The following is a 22,846-nucleotide window of genomic DNA, read 5'->3' as shown; positions in this document are numbered from 1 at the left end:
AATATTATTTGCATGAAACATATGTCAACGCCAGTATTACCTTGTAGGTTTACTAAAAAACGATCTGATTCACACATAATTAGTGCAGGGGAAAAATAAACCCGCGTTTTATTTCTGTTTTTAGGTAAAGCTCTCCTTATGGGAAACAAACCGATAACTAACATAATGATTGGATATAAAAAAACAGCACTTGATAAAAATGTCAGTGACACTAGGTTCAGCAGAAGTTCTATAACTCTACAACGTAAATATATATATAGGTGTATATTAAGGACAATCGCATGCTTTCCTTTCATGGTTCTGGCCAATCATACGAGTCTGCACATGCATTTCTCCCTATCTCGGTTCAATGCATCATATTTAGTGTTCCTATCGACCGGCTTACATGCGGCATTATACATATCTTTGATTGATCATACAAGGGCTATAACTGCTGCTACGTTCCTAGTGAAAACATCTGTCCTAACACAGATCCGTTCACTGTCACCTCAAAGTAATAGTTTGTCTAGATGCATTTGTTTTCTTTTTCTCTCGTCTTTGTTTCTCAAAAATGTGGTAAAGAAGAAAACCTCATTGCCTTATTAGAGGGCTGGCATTTCTGTTCATCTTTCCCTGGACTGTGAGCAAGTATTTCAGTTCAGCCTGGGAAAAATATTAAACATTAATGAGCTGAAATAGGCATAGATCTTTGAACCAGTCGGCAGCAACGTCACACAAATTTTATTCTGCGCACGATGTGTTGCCTCCAGATAATATAGAAAACGCACATTCTCACCAAAGAGAGCACAGAGAATAAATATGCCGCTCAAATGCATTCAAATGCTTGCATTTGTAACATCTGTGGTATTCTAAGGTTTTATAGTATTTCAAAAATTCCCTTGATGGATCACCGGAAAGTTCTCGGAAGGTTTGAAATGTAATATCAACATACATGTCAACAACAAAACGTTTTAATGAAACAACCCTATGTTTTTCAGTTGTCCTTCCTTACCAAACAGAAATAAATTATTTCCTTTGGCACCACTACATCCATTTAAAGCACAACCCAAAGCCCCGCCATCAGAATGGCTTATATATCAATAGCATGAACAACATTGAATTTGCTGAGAGCGAGACAGTGTTGCCTATTTCCTTTTTAATAGTATAGTCACCATCACACAACTTTTATCACGCGACCCTTCAGCACAGGCATATCATGGATTGAGCAAAAATTAAAGGCAACATCCAATAATAATAATAATAACAAAAAAGAAATAGCGAAAATATCAGGACGAAACAAACAAAATGGATTTGAAAATGATATATTAAAAGTGCTTTTGATTTTCATGTCTTTTAACTCTGGCTGATGATTGACTCAACACACACTCGTGCGCACGCACGCACGCACGCACACACACACGACCAAGAAAAAAAAGTTTCACCGGTGTCCTCTCCTTAAAATGTCCATGAGGTCAGTTTTGCTGAAGTTGCATGTCCATAGCATCAAGTGGGGGAGGTTCAAACATCAGTATATTGTCATTGCGATTGGACTGTCATATTTGTCTAACATCTTTCTTCAATTTTAATTCTTGGAGAACATAGCTTCAACAACAAATATCGCACTCATTATAAGAAGCAAAAGGTTATATCAAAAATCATTAGTATAGAATCACAGAAAAACTGGTTTAGAACCAGAAAAAATACAAAACAGAGATACATAGACACAGGACATTTCTTATAATTGCTTGGAAACATTACTTTCCCGCTAAGTCTTGCTCATTTACTGCGCATATCATGTAATTCATTTTATTTGCACGTATTTTGTTCTTTACAAAGAAGAAAGAAAAAAAGAAGAAAAAAAAAAGACTAGTGTTTTACAAAATGAAGAGTGTTCTTGATGACGAGTTGACAATGGATTTACACGGAGCAAGTCCAGTCCTTTAATCTTTGTACATTACATATTCCATTTCGGTCCCAGAAGACAAAAAAAAAAAAAAAAAAAAAAAAAAAAGTGTCTTCCTAAGTGGTCAGAAATTAGGTCCTATATATAGTCTTCTTGAAAGGGGTTGCAGAATTTTGGTCCTTTAGTCTTTTTGTTTCATTCGCTCATTCGGATCATTGAATGGACATGTAGGGCCAGTTGAAGCTGCTCCCGGATAATAACATATCCCTGATGAGGGTTTCAATGGGAGTTTTACCTACCAAGCGAACGAAGAACAGCTGTTCAATTACTGACGAAGAGACTGTGCGCAGAGAAGGCAGCCGCAGTAAAAGCTTGCCGAAGCGACTGGGCTGGTTCGGGTACTGGCTCCTCACGTACTCCTCCAGGGCGCACTGAGACTTCTCTTGCAGGCTCTCGATGTGCGCGGCATCCGACAGGCCGCAAGCGTCTGAGCAGACAAAACACAGCACAGAAAATAGGCCTAGGTTATCATTCAGCATCAGCGTTACGTGTTGTTGACAAAGTGAGATGAACAAACATGAGCCCTACATCATGCATCACGCAGCGTATACGGCTGCCTGTAATATAAATAAACAATACCACTATGCAATCCATCGAGAGTAATACGACGTACTTCCTGCGTTGTAGGGTACATTCTATACGCACGTTCACAAATCAGACTAAGCAAAGCGTATACGCAAAGAAGAAAGCTTTGAACTCGCACTCGATTGGGGAGCATCAACAAGGCGGCCATGTCTTCTGGAATATATGGCAATATCTACATATTTGAAAGAGAACCGAATTATGACCTAATTACTCTCCAGATGCTACCGAGCCATTAGAGCTAAAGTACTGTCACTATTCTAATATTGCATCTTTGATAAAGCTACTCAAAAGAGAGTTTATGTTTTTTCGTCAACTTGTGTGATAGTGTAAGGGCGTGGTATGCAACATGCCTCAGAGACTGATCTTAATTGCACTGGACTGGAGCGCACTGCGGTCAAATACAATAACCTTCCGAACTTCTGAACTGTGTTAAGTCCTTGCTAAAATCTCTCAGTAATGTGACCTTATGGGCCACTTTCTGCTGCAGCCAGCTTGTGCAAAGAGAACTGAAGAGAGAGAGAGAGAGAGAGAGAGAGAGAGAGAGAGAGAGAGAGAGAGAGAGAGAGAGAGTGTAACAAAACACACTGTAATGTTTTTTGCATGTGTAGGAATGTCTTTGTTAATAGGTTACTTAACGATTTACATTTAAGTCTGAACTCGAGAGAGGCGCGTTATTAATTATTAATCCAGCACGTGAAAAAAATTTGACCATATGTCCCAACTTTAAGATAGCATCGCTTTCGGCCTGCCAACAAATCAGAACTAAGATATAGTTATCATTAACACATATTGCTCTGACGGATTATGGATTACGAACCTGATTTACTGAAGTGCAAGGCACCGACTAGACGCATTTTTCAAGTTATTCTAAAGGGGTTATCCAGTAAAAACCCCAGATATCGGACTCCTTTGAAAGTAATTCATCTTTATGAACAGAAAATAAGGTTCTGTGCGATACTTTTACGATACGATATTTGTTACGATATTTATATTGTATATGTGCATATACGTTGATATATAGCCTATACATTGTGCGATACGATATTTTTAGATTTAAAAATGCAGGTTATCCATACGTTCATCAACAATGACGCATCGTTCTGAAAACTAAAGAAAGAACACACAATGCCCAACCGACCGTGGCCTACTTACACTTAACTTAAATGCTCCTATTATAACCTTAAGGCAGAAAGTATACTGCACATTTTATGACTGCACGGCACAAAATAATCAGGAAGATATGCTTGTCTTGTTTCAAAAGCAATAAGCGACACGTCTGCTTAATTGCTAAGTATATACAATAGTTCCTATGCTTTCCTTTCTGGCTTGCACTTAAAATATGCTTTGTAGATACTAGAAAACTAGTCGTTCTACGTTCAACCCCCCCAACAACGTGTATAATTCAAACTATTAAAATATTCAAATAATATAATACAATCAATTGAAATAATATAGCAGTCGAAGGCAAAATCGTCACAACTGAAACATAAAATGTACACGTAGTATAAATAATATACAAAATAATGTTATAAAATGTAATTTTATACTTAGTAATACACACCAGTTACAACGCAATTGGTCACTTGGTGTAGAACACTTCTTTGTGAAAATTGTTAACTTTTATCGTTCTTTTGTTTTTACTGTTGTGTAAATGAACTCATTATTTAAAGGACAGCTACCAAAGTCTAATGGATATTTTTGCCTTCAAAATATCACCCTATAATTGCGCCTATAATCACGTATATCTAATGAAGGCCTCGGTAGAAAGCTTTTTCTAAACAGTAATGGTTTCAGATGTGTATGTGTATCATCTACAATTACTTGATTTTATATTTATTTATAACATTTTCTCGAATTTTCCCAAACACAGGTTACTGTCAAACCTATAGATTTTTTTCCCTGGATTTTATTTTTGTTCAGGTTTATGCTGTACTATGCATAACAAATGATATACTTATCAGCGCCCACTAATGCTATGTTAACAATAGGCTACATCTTTGTTGACCACAATAAAAATCGACATTTTGTTTTGCATCACATATTTTTACATCACCCATACACGTATACTAAAGTGATTTTTAAAATACAAAGTCTGCTTGAGTAGCACTAGTCAGCTATAAATGTCAATGCTTATCCTCTCTGTAAGGCACTACCCCCTTATCTCGTTTAGTAGGCCTCGTCTCAAACACTCACCTGACGTGAAAAGCACTATTGCCTTGATGCAGCTGTACTCTGCGGAATCGACGTGCAGAGCTTTGAGCTTCTCCACCTGCTCCTGGAAGATACGAATGTGATCCATGAAGGCCACAACGCGGTCGGCCGACATCGGCGAAGCGTGCAGGCCGGCAGCGGCGAGCAGCGGGGCCACATGCAGGGGCATGGAGCACTGCGCCGCGTTTAGCACAAACAACTCGCTCCATGTCAGTCTGAGCAGGGACACCTGGTCGGTGATCTGCAGGTCTGGAAAGAAAGGGATGTTCCTCGCCCATTCCACAGCACTGAAGAGCAGGCGAGCTGCGAGCTCACAGATGTTCTCGATCCCCATAATATTATTGGGCTGCATGCACTGGCTGCCATAGCGAGACGTAGGATAAGGCTCGGCCCGCAGCAGTAACGAGATGTATCCGGAGAGATAACAATGCCCGTTCAGAGGATCCCCGTTCGTTAGCGCATATTGGCCCGGGTTCGGTTGGGTTGGAGGCATTCTTCCTCGCTGAACCGCTGACAAAAAGAAAGAAAGGGAGAGGAAATGTACATCCAGAACTGAGAAACATCATTGATGTGGAAGCTTCACTGCGAGTGAATGAGTGATCTAAACCACTGCTTCATAGCTACAAAAATACATGTTTATCACAAACTATGTACTGCACTTCTATTCGAAGAAAATTAAGGGTGTAATTCACATAGACTTTGAGGTCCTCATCCGATTAACCACGTCGATTATTAAGTGATAGTAGCCTACTGTTAACATTTGTATGTGGGCTAAATATCTAGACTCTATATTTACACACAAGCAAATATAGATTTAGATTATTTCATGCGTTTTTGTCGGAGTTGCAAGTAAGTAGTAAACATTATAGCTGACAAGGAGCAAGCTTAAATCAACACTAATCTGTGTGAAACTATAAATCATATGTAGTTCAACACAAGCAGCCTCAGTTTTATTCAGCTGTCACGTTCTAATAATATTTGACATAAAACACAAGCTTATATATATATATATATATATATATATATATATATATATATATATATATATATATATATATATATATATATATATATATATAGTATTATATATATAGTATTAAGTTTACAGGCAATGCGATGATTATAATTCCAACAACTATGGCATAGGAAAAAGGTATTATCTACAATCGAGCATAACGACAACGTTTCAAATAAATATACATATATAGGCCTATTCTTACGTTTTTTAAGACAAATATAGAGGAAAAAGGCACTTTCGTTAAACTCAGTTAATAAGAGTGGGCTGCAAGTTGCTAAGGCCATTGTTCTCACACAGCTGAGGTTGAAATGGGACAGACAGGCCTCTAGACATTTACTCGCGGCTACGTCGAAAAACAACAGCTTAATACAACTTATTTCAGTGGTAAAAGCTCTAGCCCCTTATTTCAGTAAGGAGCTGTAATAATAAGTTGAAACGGGCGCATTGCTGCTTGCTTAAACGATCATATGCTGTGCTGCCAAAACGACTTTTATTGGTTGCATGCTGATCTTGTCTATGCGCGCGGATTTGTACAACTCCCTGTACGCGCCCCTGACACTCTTAAGCACGCAAGCCAAATTTATTTCGCGTTTGCATGTGTACAGTCAGTGCGACCTTTATGTAACCTGCGCGTGCTGTGCACGCAGAAGCCCTGTGTGTAGGAACAGTGTATTGCGTTTAGAAAAATATATTCACCTTCCCGCCGCATGCCCACTTTTAAGCACTTCTTTAGCCGACAATATTGGCACTGATTACGATGATGCTGGTCAATAGGACAGTTCCTGTTGGCACGACATGTATATGTTAAGTTCCTTCGGACACTCCTCTTGAAGAAACTTTTGCATCCCTCGCAGGTGAATTGACCATAGTGCTTGCCGCTCGATTTGTCCCCGCAAACAACACATTCTATATGCTGCTGACTCTGTCCAGAATTTTGACTGCCCTTGTCGCCAGCCGTGCCCGGTGTGGACGGGGGTCCTGGCTGACTGGGTGTTTGCGGAGTGTGTGGTGCTGCTGACGCCGCCTGCTGTTGCTCCCTCGCCGGCTGAGCTGCTGGATTGGGGCCGCTCGGAGGTCCTCCGGCCACGTCTTCCTGCGGATCTCGCCAAACGCTAACTACCATTGCCATATCTCGGGCCCGAAAAGTGCTTTCAAGCGAACTGGTCGCTCGGATATCGGAGCAGGGAAAAGGGAAGCCTTGGACGAACGGCAGCGCGAAGTCAGATCGGAGCACTCAATCTCATAGAAAAAAGTAGGAGCAGAAAATGATTAAATACATTCAAAATACTGGAGAAGATAGAAAGACACCCGATCAGGATATGCAATTGTCAGGAGGCCAGTTCCAAGGTAAATTGCAGCCAGCCATTCGGGAACCCAATCGCGTATCGAGAAAGCGATCCCAGACGTTATGAAAAGAAACCAGTTTTCTTAAAAAATGTCGCAATGAAAATTCTTCACATTGATGCTGAAGCAAAAAGAATGGCTTTCTGTTGCTCGCAGATCCAAGGTGCTGTGCAAAATAAATTCCCTTCTTTTTTTCTTCCTTGCTCCTCTCTCCGTCTTCGCGATTGAAGAGGAGGCAACACTGAAGAACGGATTTCGCTATCTATGTTCATGAATAAAGCTCATCTGGTCCAGCAGAAAAAAACAACAACAACGTCGTCGGAGTGCCCATTTAGTTTCACCTCTCCAGTAGGAACAGAGCAAGGAAAAGAAGAAGAAGAAAAAAAAACCTGATGGAATATGTACGAAACCGAGACCCCCCCAAAAAAGAATGCGTTTTAACGGAGTACCAGCGGAGCAATGTTTCCGAAACGGAGATCTGCGCGAATGTCTGTATATAGTGAACTTTGACACTACTATTGAAACTGACACGTTTCTATGGAGATCGCTGCGCCTTATATGGTGCTCGTGTCAAGGAGCCAAGAGAGGGGCTGCTGGCAACTGATAATCAAAGGCGACTGACTGGTCAGAACCCTGCATCGCGGGGGGAGAGAGAAAATGGGAGGCTAAGGTTAGCCAAACCTCCTTCACTCCATTGGTTAGAGTCCTCGCTCCGCGCTACCTACGACTGAGGGCTCTGACAAGCACAATTTACATTGCGCTCGCCCTGCGCTGCTATTTACTTTGAAACCCGATTAAAATGGACTCACTTTTGTCACAAAAGAGGAAGAAACCCCAGAAAGAAGCGGCGAAAAGCGGGATGAAGCAACGACTGAACTAATCGCGCACGTGAAATATAAACAAATGCGCGCGAGGTGGAGGGACTGGCGCGAGCCCCTCAAACTTTAGAGTGCTTTGTTCAACGCTATAGTCTTAATTACAAAAATACCCAAATACACCCTCCAGATTTGAACTATGACGACCCCATTACCCTTTTACGTAATTTTAATACAACAAAAAGAGCTCGAAATCGCTTAGCTCAATGCATAAACCATATTCCTGTATGCAAATAATATTAGCACACAGTGTAGGCTAAACGATGAATCAAACGTATTTGCACCACTAGTTTGATTGTTTATATATATCAGAATAACGGAACACCAAATCAGTGACTGGGAACACAAACCAAGCATATAGCAATAATATGAAAGACGAATCCTAGTGAAGTAGACTAATGTCGTGTTTCAGAGTGTTTTTACTGATTTGTTAAAGAGGGACGTTTCTACGTAGCCTATAATGCATAGGCAAACCGGCATTCTGTGCATGAATGCCGAAGGCTGCGCTTTACAGGATTATAATGTCTGGATCGGGCTGCCATCTAGCGTACAGTAGACAATTACAACGGCATTAGAACGACTAATTTATTGTTACCAAGCATGTTTAGCCTATCAAATGTAGCTCAGAGACGGTTTACGCTTTGGGATGCATGTTTATTTAATTTATTTTAATGCTATATTTGCAAAACTTAAGATCTCGATTTTTTTTGTTCATGAGTGTAACTTGTTCAACATTACGCCGGTTTAAAATGAGCAGTGTCTGAATTTAGATTTTTTTTTTTTTTGAGGATAAGCATTGTTGTCTATTGCCATCGTGCAAATGCTTAAACAAGAACAGAGTATATGAGACAAATATAAACCTCTTCGTATATCCTCTGACAGACTCTAGTTATCAGAACTTTCTTAAACATGAACTCCAAGAGCTCCAAGCATGAGAAAGAGTGTGTACAAGAAGGGGAAGCAAAACATTGACATCCAAGCGTTCACGAAACCATTTCGTGGTGTTTTAACCTCAACCGCGGAGCTTCCTCCGTTTCACATCGATCCGCAGAAACGCACGCTGCTGTCTTCTGTTCTTTGAAAGGGTGAAACGAATAAGATTAAAACGAACAAAGAGAAACTTCTGTAAGTGTACAATCAAGGTTTTACTCCACAGATAGGGAAGAGAGCGAGAGGGGAGAGGGGGAGCGGGACAGCGAATGGGAACACAAGGCACGCATGAAAGCAGCACTGAAGAGATGGTAAAGTGGACACTTGGACATTCAAAGTACGAGCGCCCAGCGACTGGTGGGAATCACTTGGGATCGGCGATCGGTTTCTCAATTTGGTCCATATTTTAAAGGCAAGTCATTTTATTACTTTATACAATTCCGGCATTAGTTGCATTTCATATAAAAACCATCTTGTCATGTATAGACGTAAACTTTCAAACTAAAATCTTTAAAGCATATCAAATTAGGACACCCAGGTGAATGCAACGCGAAAGTAGAATTCTATTCATCACTAACACTAGACTAATTGATAACTATTTGATCTTAGAAATTTTTAAAAAGAAAAAAGAAATGATGCTAAACATGACGGAACGTTCGCCTTTACGAAACACCTTTTCACATGTTATTCGGCTTGCATGATCTCGTAATGGGAAGATCAATAGCAGTCTGTTTGTCTAAGTGATAACGTCAGTGGATTAAATGAACTATTTATACGATACACCTGTTCAGATTAAAGTGGAACTCACGCATCCACTGATACAACAAATAAAGAAATTTAAAAGTAGTTTGGGGGGAAAAAACGCTTTCTAAATATGTCTCTCTCAAATTACTTTGAAAGACAAGTAGACTATGAAAGACAAGCTTGTTTTGACTGCCTACATATTAGAAACACAACCCAAGACAAATGGATCCAGTTAAAGATATTAGAGCACATTTAAGTATGATGACTTCCTATGATTTTTGGGACCATATCATGTCTTTTTTTTTAGAGATAGGGCTTGTAATGAGTTAATTCTAAACACAAAGGAGGAATGTAAATTACTTGCTTAAAGCATTCATTTGTCATGAGTTGAGTAATTAACGTCTCGCTGTTACTGAAAGTAAGAAGTTAGTTAAAAAAAAAGCCTTAAGAGAGTTTTAATGTTTCATATATAAGTGCAATTAGCATTATAAAGTGATTATAATAAAATAAGTTAACTCATAAGCTTATTTTGTGATCACCATGCTACTTCTATGTATTTGAAATAAGTACTGGCCTAAGAGATGACTCTTTATGTTAGAAAATGTTATAAGAAGTGGTACATATATCACAATTAATTATAATGCCAATAATAATAATTATGATAATCATAATAATCATAATACAATTATTCGTTTCAGAGCACCCCATGAAATTTGTAAGGAGGTGTTATGCCTCTTAATTATCGTGCAACCTCGTTTAAAATCGCAATAAACAACGTCCTTGCTATACCATAAGTCTTATAGATATTCCCTATACAAGAACTACCACAATAATAAAATAGCATGAACGGCGGACCTCCTACCAAGTGAGCCCAAATGTAAATCCGCTCGAGTTAGATAGCCTAGTGAAAACTCGAAGGACACAGCAGGGATGCAATATTTCCACATTTTAGCAGACACTTTTGATAGCCTATCTAGTTGACTTTCAAAAGACCGTTGATAATACTAAATGTAAAATCTAACGTTTAGCAAACGCATTAACAACACTAAATATCTGATTTTTGTTGTTTCTGCCTATCTGCCTCGTGAGCAATGCACTTGTTTAACCGACTAACTTTGTGTTCAAGAACACTACTAACTCTACTTGTAACTGAATTGGATTTATAGCCTACATTACAATGGCTTCATAACGTATACTAAATAAATGGCTGAAATGCTTTTGCACCAGGCCAGCCATGTGCACATTTTAGAAATGAAATGCAATTATTGCTTAGAAATGCAATTGTTGTAAGAAAGTCGTATTTATAAATATGATTTGAATATGACGACTTTTAATCAGTAGGCTAGAAAGTAAGACCTTGAACACATCCTTGAAACCAAACATGTTTTAGATTAAAATAGCCGATAAATGAGATGTGATGAACAGCAACTTGATAAGCTATTTTAACCTAAGACATCCGATAAAGTTTTTTTTTTTTTTTTAAGAAATCAACATCTTTGTTTTAGTATTGAGTTGAAGAAAACTATTTCAACGCCAGGACAGATACATTTCTCTAGTTTGGTATTATTTTGGTCAGTGGAGATTACCCTCTTTTTTTAACACGTTGCGCGCCTCTCATGCAGTGGTGGTTTTGTCAGTTTGAGTAGAAGTGAATTGAAAGGGAAGAGGAGGGGGCTTTTGTTCAATTTGATCCCTAACTATTTGGGGGCTCACATAAGTGTGAAAGGGACGAGAAGGTCACTTGAAATCGCCTTTTATCCACTGCTATTTTCTCTATGGATCAGCAACTTTCAATGGACATCATCTAATCGCTCTTAATGGAAAGGGTAGGGGAGAGATGTGATCTATTGAACAGGTGACTCGCTCATTAAAGTTTAGCAAGAAGTGGGCATAAATAATTAACTATTTGAATATACCAGTTGTGTTTATTAGAATGAAGGCATTTTGGGCACATCGGTTAGTTTACAAATATGGAGATATTGAATTTAGGCCTAGCAGTTACCGAGAAGCTACAGACGTCATTTGCCATGTTGCTATGGTAATATTTTATAGGATAAATATATAATCTGATAATAATGTCTGGGGCACTATTGATTGTGATATGGGAGACAGTAGAGAAACATGTGGGCAATATCGCTATTTTTACAGCCATATCGACAGTTCAAGTGGCCCACAAATCTTAATGCATTCTCAAATTCCGAATTAATTATGAAAAAGTGGAGGCTGTTATTGTTGAAAAGGAGGCGATGTTTAGTTAGCTTGTGGTAGTATAGCTTAATTCCAGAGACTGGACCTTTATGCTCGAAGTAATGGCTGTATTGCTCACAAACATCATCTATTTAGAGCTTATGTGCTCAGTATTTTGTATGGTCTCAGATACCAAGATAATATACATCAGTCTGCAGTTAAAACATGCCCAGACCCACATTAATTAGCATACCTACGCTTTTGAAATTCCCTCAGAAAGCATGAAACCATATGGCACCAAAGTATTTAATGCTTCCAGCATCAAATCGACTTAATTAAATCTGACGGCAACGATACAGATGTATAGCGTGGTGGTAAAAAAAAGTTTCTCTAAAATACATCAGTCCAGACCTATCAGCGGCCATTAAACTTTGTTATTGCATGGGATTCCCCGCTATTAGTTTCAGGAAACTACGGGTCAAGTTAGTTCTAAAGGAATTCAGCACGAAATGTATACTAGCCTACATCCATACAACACCCACCCAACTTTTATCTGCTTAAATGATTTACATGGCACTTTTCAGCACGTTTGCCTTTGTTTTACAACACATGTCCGAACAAGAGCAAAGCTGTATTCATAGCAAACCGCTTAACACAAGAGGAAGAATCCGCAAGAGAAAGAAAGATAAGAGACTGCAGGTATATAGAGAGTCGCCTCACATATTCATAATGGTCTGCTTAAACCGACCCCGTAGCAGGCATTTAATTGGAATTTCGTCTGTCATGGGCAAATTCATGCTGGAAGACAGATGAGATTAATTGCTTTAAGAATTGTGATAATGTACACCTGCATGAATAGTCTACAGATAAAGAGTCCTATTGTCTGACTTTGCATTTCATATAAGTGGTTTAATTACAAAACAGTTGTAGCATTATTGTATTGTAAATGGTACTTATATTGCTATAGAATTATTACAGGTGTATGTGTACCTACATTCACAACCTCAGGCATCAAGTCATTTTGGTGTGGTATCAGGGACAAAGGGATGGTGTGAGAGGGACTCATAAGGAGCTCTGAGCCTGTAGCCGCACACACTTGCACACTTTTGATTTGCATGGTGGTGGGGACTTTATATTCATTTATAATTGTTTTATACTCTGCTAAATATAGTTTCGATCCCATACACCTGAATGTAATCCTCACATAAACACTTTTGGAGACATATCTGCCATGTCAAGGCAAAATGCAGTAGTAACTGAAATAGGGTCTCTCAAAATATGGAACTGTGACAGACAAGTGTGCCTCAACTCGGATTCAGATTTCACCGAGTGGGACTACTTTATAATCCACATATGGCTGGACAATCAAAGCTAGACATTTTGGCTTTGTAGGGCAGCATGGACTTCTGTATAAAGTCATATAATATAAAGCTATCTGAAATAACTACAGACTAACCCTAAATGAAACCCTAACACTTATCCATAAAATAACACATTGTTTTGCTGAAAAAAAGAAAGAAAACAGAAACATTATTAGCTTTTTTTATTTTTTATTGTTTCTATAATTGAGGATTTCCCCGAATGTCTCAAAAGGATGTTTTGTTCGATTTAGATAAGCTCCACACAGACACAACCATAATTGTACATACTCTCACAGAGTGAGCTGGCATAAATAGATAATACAATTTGCAAATATAATATTTGAAAAATAAGTGTTGAGGATGTCTGACTTAATTGACAGCTGGGCTTGGAAATAGAACTTACAAATTATTTTGAGATTTTCAAGAAATTAATATTATACAAATCAACAGAGCATTTATGTCTGTGTGAAGCAGGTGCAGGTGCAGCTATATAGTGAAAGTGGTCCTTCACAAGTAAACTGGTTACAAGTTATTACGACTGACAGAAGTGACTTTAATATCTGGTTTCTCATCTATGAATGAACCTTTGGTTTGTTAAACTCACTTCAAGCACTATGCTTGGTTATTTACACTGGATATTAAACTATGCTATGATTTGACACACAGTTCTGACAGTTCATCACTATCCCACCATTTCAAAATTTCAACATTTTCAGTTATCAACCACAGGGCCGGGGCCCACTTGGGGCCTCAGCAAACTTCCAAGGTGGGCTCAATATGACTTAACATTTTTTGAAAAAGATTACAGCATGTAAAATGGCATATTGCTCACTCCATTGAAAATGCAGATTATAATTTCTTTCATTATAGTCTGTGCGAAATGTAGCCTGTGCGACCTTCTGGGGCATTGAGGGGGCGTGCAAATGTCTTCCTGGTTGATGGGGGCCCTTTGAGTCAAAAAGGTTGAAAACAGCTTTCAAATTTTACATATGACAATATGTATGTGCATGCAATATATTTATCTACATAATAGCATGTAATTTAATAAAACAAGCACTTCTGAAGTTTCTATTATTACCTTCTTTTAGTAGTCATACTCTATCCATTCATTTAGATGTGCTTAAGTTGTAAGACTTGCTGTTAGGATTCATAACTACAGAACTAATTGTTTAGGGTGTGGTGTAGTATATCTATGTAAACAATGCATATCACATTGGTATCTGTTTAGTCTCACTTCTAGCAGCACATAGTTGCTTGCAACATGTAAGAAGATGACAAGAATCCACATTTCACCAAAATCTGAGCAGTAGGTCTGTATCAGGCCTTCTGCTCTCAATTTAAACAACAAACATCAAATCAGGAATCAGATCAAGAGGGGTATTCAAGTTTTGCTTAGACAATGTCCTTCCAGTCACTAAGCAAAAGGTTTCTCATTATTACTATCTTCCAAAAATGAAATCTTTTTGACAAAGAACCTGACTTGTGTAAGGTTTTGAACACTTACACTCAGTTTTGTCTAACACATGTCCATGGTGAAGGCTCACCAGATAAGGCAATTTGGCCACCAAAAAACTTTTGTCCCTGACTTTTTTCCCCTTTATCAGAGTATGTCTGCAAAGGGCCTTGACACTGTGTTTAGTGATAGTTTATAGATGGTTGCACTGATACTGAGGGATTAACTCCTTGTCTACATTATTTTCTGTGTATTAACAGCTAAAGGGGTACTTGAAACTTTAATAAGTACATTTTTTTCTCTGTTTCTTTTTCAGATACTAAAAGACTGGCGGCTATGAGATATCAGCAGAGATAAGGTGGAAAAACACAGTTAAGGTGGAAAAAAGTGGTTGGATTATGTTTTATAGTATATACAGTATGTACTTTGTGGCATAAACTAATACACACGCATACCCTGACACAAACACATACTCATTCATAAAATGCAAAACCAGTGCCTACATCTCTGTTTACACTCTTGTACTGCATATTGAAAGTCTTCTTTTCTTCTTTCAGTTCTATCTGTCTGCAAAGTAAAATAATGCAGCCGTCATTCCTAAACACACATTTCCAAAAGTAGGAACCCCCCACACCTCTCAAAACATCAGCTTTTGATAAATATAGGTATAGGTCACCACAGCTTTTTATTTCAAATATTTGTGAAACAGCAAGTTTTCGAAGTGAAAGAGAACCAATAAAGAGGCAGCTGTGGCAATCCAAATGTCCCCTTTAAACCCCATGTTAGGACAGCAGTTAGTGAGGGACTTCCTGCATGGAAATCTGTGTATGTTTTCTTTCAGTGAATTGAACATCCTGCAGATCTTAAATTCCTTTCAGCAGTAAACTCCCTGACCTCTGAGCACAAAATTAGGTACATGATATAAACAAGAGACAAAGGGGAAAAGGACCAATAAAACTAATAAAAAGCAAGAGACAGAGGTAAAAGAAACTTGACAGTGGGAGAATAAAAAGGAGATAACACAAAGGCAAGCTTACACCTTTTCTGTGTTGCAACTGTTCATTTTTGCTTATTTAATAGAATAGAAACTAACTGACATGATTAATAAATCAGTGACACATTTACAAAATGTAAAAAGTGTAAAATGTTCAAACATGCATGTGTTACTTTAGCGAGCTATTTTTACCTGAGCTGACCATTAAAACATACTTTTGTTGGTGTAATGTATATAGACAGGTCCAGTCTATATAAGTTTAATATTTTTTTATTGAATAAAAACAGTTAATTTAGGCCACATAAAGGACATTTTTAGGTTAAATGGCAAACAGTGTAAATTAGTTAGTGTAATATATTATGTGACAATGAATTAAGCAGCGCATTTAAATACATCCAGGATATTTTAGCAAATACAGCTTTTGAGACCTATTATTAGTAAAGTACACATACATGCATAAATTATGATCATCTTAAACAATATAATTCTATTCTATAACTGAAAACACAATGATGAAGGATAACCATGAAAGCACTGATGTGCACTGAATGAGGCAACAGGGGCACAGGCCCCTGCCCCTTTCGTTCACAAATCTAATGGTGCCCATTTTGTTGTCCAGAAAAAGGGGAGACATTTTAATAATTAAATTAAAATAGTTACATTTACATATTTGGCAGACGCTTTTATCCAAAGCGACTTACAGAGCCTTTATTACAGTGACAATCCCCCCGGAGCAACCTGGAGTTAAGTGCCTTGCTCAAGGACACAATGGTGGTGGCTGTGGGATTTGAACCAGTGTACTTCTGATTACCAGATTACCAGTTATGTGCTTAGACCACTACACCACCACCACTATTAAATAAATATTATGATATTTATTTGTAAATCACAGGCGTATTAAAGAAAATTAAGAGCGCTTTAAGAGCATGCAGATCGGGGGCAGATTCCAATTTGCAAGTGATCCTTCCTATGCCCTATACTAACTCCAAAGTGCAGAGCCTTTAAGGTTGGTACTCTGAAGGAAACAAGGCCTTACTGTATGAATGTACCCTTTGCTAATAGTATTGTGGAAGGGCCCATTCGAGAAAAGATTAATTTTCTCACTTTTGTTTTGATAGAGCTTTCGAGTGGCAACCCCTCCTGCAGCAGCACTTATCACAGACCATGTCTGAAAATAAACAAATAAACAAGTGTATTACCATGGTGCTTTTTGTGAGAAATATAACAGAATAGGCTATTACAGTATTTGTGAAAAAGGAAAAATATATATATATACATAAAAATAGTTAAATACTCAAAAAGCAAAAAAATTATGTTAAGTATTTATATTTAATAATCATCAAAAAAATCAAATAAAATAAAGAAATAAATCAGTGCCCTTTTTTATCCTTTTTCCTCGGTCCTTGCTAAGGTCTGTGCACATCACTGTATGAAAGTGTCAGATTTTGGAAATACACTGACAGGGTTCTCAGTTGCACTGACGTGGCCTAATATATGTCTGCCTTGTCTGCCAATGTGTTTATTGAGCTATTATCAGTTGACTGATGAAACATACAACTCACCAGTCAACATATGTTCCTGATTTGCTGGATTTAGTTGATTTGAAGCCATGTGTTTTCTGTTTTGAAATTATTATGGAGGTTTGCAACAGAGCGTTTTCTATGGAAAAATAATATGATTTAAGAATATGTATTTAGCATCAAGAGATGTTGTGTATTTCAGAAGGTATTTTAATCCATGTGTTTTTTCCCCATGGGGTATATTTCTTTATTTAGTAAAATACACAGTTTTATTGTAAACTTTGGAATAAAATATGTGGCTGCTAGCTCTTTTTTCCACAATAACAACAAAAGTTAATTGGCTAATCACTCCTGTTATCATTTCACATCAACACCATGTCAGTTATATCAAATAGTCTGCCTTGATTCTGATGTTTTGATCCCTTCCTCTTGATTTGAACAAAACATATTGCTATTCATCTATCTCTTTTTTGTCAACTTAAAGGTGGAGTATGTAAGATTCAGAAACCCTTGTTATTAATGACACCTGTGGCCGTTAAGTGAACTGCAGCCAGCTACCTGTTGCTCTTTCTCCTGCACACACTCAATAGGGTCATGAGTAAGCATTGACCAAAACAGTGACATAATGTACAAAGAGGCTGAGAGTGATTCACCGGCATCATGCTGACAGATGAGGTAGCATAATTAAAATTACACAGTAATTATTGTTTTACTACAAACTTTGAGACTGAACTAAAACGACTTATTAGCTAACATAGCATACTGATACACACATACAGCTACATACTACCAAACTATACCAGACAGTTTACTATTGCACTGCACAGTTATGTGGCACTATTGTATGTTTTGTATGTCATATGTTGCACTACAAATAAGAAACCAGAATATTTGCTTAAATTTATACCTGACTTTTAGTATAAAGAGAAGATTGTTGAAATTATATGAAAGTTACGAAGCAAGGTAGCTTGCAATTTGTCAGCGTTAGCAGGCAAGATATATTTCATAATTAATTCAGAAGTTAGCTAAAATTACACAGATCAATCCTTATGGCACTATATTTAACATGCTTTGCAATTATATAGCTTACCAGTCCAATAAGAAGAACGACAATTCAGGGTTTGTTTTGATCCCCAAAGCCGAACAAAGGTCCCTCCAGGATTCAAATGCCCTGCCGATGTTCACTCTAGTTTTTGCTCGACCACGATCACGTTCCCGCTTAGCCAGACATGATTCAGTAGATAAATGTTTTCTTTTTTGGCTTATTGGAGTTTGTGTCGGAGTCAGTATTGTGCTGGGAGCTGGACGTTTGCTGGATTCCATCTCTAAGATAACGTTAGTGTTGTCTGTTGATGCTGTTGAATAGCGGAAGAGAAGTTATTACTGTCTGAGGCAAGTCTCTCGGGAGCACGCATAAACGTCACATCCTTTGGATATTCCCGGTTGAAGCGACCCACTCCCTTCACATAAAAATCAGTCTTCAGGCTTTAATAGGCAACCTAGGAAGTCCAGGAAGGGCTAATTTTTTAAGCTGCATTACAAGCTGTTCACACGTTGGGAAAAAAAAGGATATTACATGAAAATTGTTACATATCGCATCTTTAAAGGTAAGTGGCATCCCCTCATCACTATTCAGGGTTTGCCTTATTTAATATGTGCACCACCCTCCATGGTGTTTACCTACATGGCAGCGCCAGACTCCACAGGTGAACTTCTTATTGTTTCAGAGATGCCATACTTTAATGTACTAAAATTCAGAGCTGTATCACTTTGTGTGCTTGTGTTTAATGTACAGAGTGTAAAGAGTCTATTACAAAATTTGACCAGTAATAAAGTGACATATTTGAATGCCTTTGAATAAATTACTTTGCATACCTGAATATAAAAATGTTACTTCCGTTTCTCATTTCAGAGGTTTCCCTTTTATTAAAATCATGTGGTATCTGGAGTACTATTGACTACAGTTCATGTTGATGTTTCCCACAGCAGATCGCATAACCCTATCACATGCATAGACAAGATAATTGTTCTCTTATTAGCTGGTTACTCTGCCATGAAACAGTTGCATATAGGCTACTACTGTTTTTTACCTTCTTGAGGTGATTAGAGATTGGGTGTTGGAAGTTAAAGTTATTTAAAGTGTCAACTTTTACATGTGGTTATAATTATGTTTATAAAAATTCTCAGTGATGCTGAGATAATTTCCCTCATTTTATTGGTGATGATACCTGCCTTTCTTAAGTGTACTGTAGCAGCCACCGAAGGATTGTGCTCTTACATCACAGTGCCTGATTTCTGGAACAGTGTAAGTGAGTGCTTAGCTTTTTTAACAATACAACCTCACACTGTGAAATCTCCCCGCTCTCTGTCATATTCTTTTGCAGTGTCACATATCACATCCTAGTTCCCTATGTCGTGAATCTGTACATTGTGAACACAAATTTGGACACTAGCAAGAGTGTTGATCCAATAAACATTGAGACAACGATGACTCAATGGGTGATTCTCATGAAATAGGTCCAGAAAATGTACCCCCCATTACAAAAATGTAATCCTATATATATGAACACTTAGATTTTTTTGCATAGTGACATTATTTTCATTTTTTGCATAGTGACATTACCTTCTCATAACGGTATCACATGTGAATGTTTTACTTTTACTATTTCCATTGTGTTTGATGATGTTTCTGATTACCATAACACAATCATTGTTTACTGTATTACAACAATTTTTTTTTTCCATTAAAATAAGTCAAATTGAAAGGTAGTACCGAAGGAGTACTACTATGAAATATAAATACATTATTAAGTTAATATATGATTGATTTCACCTTGAGGTAATAAGGATGTCATAATGACTATTTTTATTTGGACAGTAGTAGTTTGCTTCTTTTGATTTTTGAGTAATATATGACTAGGACATTTTCATCACAGGTTTTGTGAGAATCACCCCAATAATCTGAAACACTTTTAAGAGGTTGTGCAATAAAACAAATGCATGTTTTAATCAACAGCATCCCTGAGATATTATCATGAATTTCACTGTAGATAATAAAACGTACAGTGCTATTATAAAGTAAACACACTAATTAACAAATACAAATACAAAGGGGTCAATTTTTCATCTTCTAACAGCTCTAATATTAAAACGTTTGTAGGCGTTTTTCCCTTTCATTCACATTATGGATGGACATGACCTGGTCTAAGATCACAATGCCCCAATACAGACCTCACCCTGTGGAGGTAACTTAATTAAAAAACATCTTTTAAAGATAAGAAATAAGGGTTTGACACTAAAAAAAGTTACACTTGAGCTCATCATCTAATGACTTCATTTAAAGATTACATTTCTGTTACGTGAACATACAGAGCAGTGATGCACTCTGTTTTTTTGGTAATGTGAATATGTCAGTGCATTGAAATTCTTTTTTTTTTCTTCTTTTAAAACCTCATCTTCTGTCAACATTACAGAAGCATAGCCTTGGTTCATGTGCCATGCAGTGACCATTATAAAACACACATTATATCGCTTTCCCTTTAGACATTGGACTGAAGGATTGCAGCTGTGTGGCTGATGCCACCAGTCTGTTCATGTCTTGCCTTGTGTGTGAGTGTGTGTTTGTGTGTGTGAGCGATCCCTTGGGGCTCACTCCCTCAGCCCTGGCTCCCTGATTCAGTGTGTAAAAGCACCCCTGAATGATGGATTACTGTGTCAGTGCAGCCTGCGAAGGATTAATTTGTTTCATTGATTTCTCTTTAGGCAGAATGCCAGCGTTTGCTGCTTCCCACCTCCTTCCCAGAGACTCCTGCCATAATAGACGGTAATGGCCTAAGACAAATCAACCCGTTTCTTGTAAAAATAGCAGCAAATAACCCCTGACTTTGCCTCACGAGCGTAAACCAGAGAGAAGCTCGATTCTGACAGTCACATTCACGGTAGGCATTAACCCAAGGAGAAAGCTTGCGCTTGCACTTGAACAAACCATAAGTGTTGAATACTAAACCCCTCCCAGTCACAGATCAGAATGGATTGGTAATGACCGACTGTCTGGCTGTGCGGTTAGGAGTGTGGCCAATCAAAGGAGCAAGAAGCTACTGTGATGCTAGTGTGAAGCATCTTGATGTCTAGTTGAACATATGGACATGGGTTGGGCATCATATAACTAATGTAGCCTGATTAGTTATCATATCACAACTGAGGAAATCCAATGAACTCTAACAAATTTTGCCTATATGCAGTCACCCCTTACTGTGTTTGTTGGCTTGGGGCAGTTTTGTGGTGTTGCAGACCTGGGCAGAGGATGAGAGAGTGTATGGAGAGTGGGCCAGGACTATCTATGTGGTCTCTAAAGGGTCTAGAACACAATAAAATCCACAAGAACACACGATCATACAAAGTAGGCAATCAAAGGCTGACAGGCAGCCTCAGTGGCGATTCCATACCTTTAGTTTATGAATTTTCTGCCTGAGAGTGATACTTAAAATTAAGAGCTTGGAAATAATTTTTTCAAACAGACACTTTAAGTTAAGGGTCACTTGAGCCTAAGTGAGTCATAATTCATCTTATATAAACTGTAACTGATATCCCAACCTAGACTAATAAAATCATGCTACTACAGCTGCAAATTATTTTTACATGGCTCTTTGTAAATGTTACTGCAGTTTCTGGGTGAAATAAACACTAAAGGTGCTAGAACAACAATTACTTTCATTCACTTTCACACAAATCATGAGTAAAACTGCATATTAACTGTTCATAAACACTTTTCACTAACCTATTTCTAAACACTGAGGCATCAAACACCTTTACTAGCATTTGTAAGCTTTTTTGAGTGCGATCAAATTGTGCCATAGCTCAGCTGATAGAGCGTTTGCGTTTACAATACCAGACACCGTGGAACTAGTCCAGTAGTGCATGGTAGTCGACACGTCAGGTCGACGTGTCCACAAAATTATGTCACATGTCACATTTGCTTATTATGACACTATTTGTTAGGTTTAGGTTTAAGGTTTAGGGTAGAGAGGTGGCTTCTGTGATTTAAAACTTGATCCATCATTAACCTTAAAAACTTAATTTGCTTGCAATAACATTTTGCTTACCTTTAGCACCACACAGTGGACATTTTCACCTTGGAACTGCAAAAAAGTTGCCACAGTCACATAATTTGTATGTGATCAGGCTGCAGCCCCACATCAGCCTAGGGACTGTGTTTGAACATTCCAAAATTAAATTACTGCAAGTCATTGCTTTGTTTAAAATTGAAAATAGACAGAAATATGTTTTTTTCTAGTCTCTGAAGGACCTTATGTTGAGCAGAATTATTCACCATCCTTCCACTGAAGGCACTACAGTGCAAACACTCACTTTCTCAGATGGAATCAATCGCTAATACCCATTTTGCTCTGTCTAGAAACAAGTCCTTCAACTCTGATGCTGTGGGTGTAATTAAGTAATCTCAGCTATGATACCTGCTCATTGCTAGCCTCTTCCCAGACTCCTTGCTGTCAAGAGCCGTGTTCCTCTCAGAAGCAACTGTTCTCAGGGGTCCTTACATCCTTAAGTGGCTCCAGAAAAGGTTAGTTGTCAGGTAATTGTCCAGCTGCAGTTGGGTTTATCTTAATCACCATGCTTCAGCTTAAGCCCAGGTCTCTTTTATGAAGAGGCTAACAGTGCTACAGG

The 22,846-nt window shown here is 38.0% G+C and overlaps 1 protein-coding gene across 1 annotated transcript; it reads right to left on the bottom strand.

Moving 5' to 3' along the window:
• Positions 1-586: 586 nt before the first annotated feature.
• Positions 587-7,807, bottom strand: LOC127636007 (nuclear receptor subfamily 2 group F member 1-A). The gene is made up of 3 exons (XM_052116357.1): positions 6,453-7,807; positions 4,721-5,248; positions 587-2,369 (listed from the first exon to the last, which is right to left on the bottom strand). The coding sequence occupies exons 1-3, from the start codon at positions 6,883-6,885 to the stop codon at positions 2,095-2,097; spliced, it is 1,236 nt and encodes a 411-aa protein (XP_051972317.1). The 5' UTR covers positions 6,886-7,807; the 3' UTR covers positions 587-2,094.
• Positions 7,808-22,846: the final 15,039 nt, after the last annotated feature.

The sequence above is a fragment of the Xyrauchen texanus genome, chromosome 4, assembly GCF_025860055.1.
Source record: "Xyrauchen texanus isolate HMW12.3.18 chromosome 4, RBS_HiC_50CHRs, whole genome shotgun sequence".
Taxonomy (NCBI): Eukaryota; Metazoa; Chordata; class Actinopteri; order Cypriniformes; family Catostomidae; genus Xyrauchen; species Xyrauchen texanus.
Note: the sequence above shows the minus strand (reverse complement) of the source record. Positions and strands in the feature narration are given on the sequence as shown.

Coding starts and splice junctions, on each gene's coding strand:
- LOC127636007 (XM_052116357.1), bottom strand. CDS start 6,885: ATGGCAATGGTAGTTAGCGTTTGGCGAGATCCGCAGGAAGACGTGGCC. Junction 5,249..6,452: donor AGTGGGCATGCGGCGGGAAG/GTGAATATATTT, acceptor TCTTTTTGTCAG/CGGTTCAGCGAGGAAGAATG. Junction 2,370..4,720: donor AATAGTGCTTTTCACGTCAG/GTGAGTGTTTGA, acceptor TTGTCTGCTCAG/ACGCTTGCGGCCTGTCGGAT.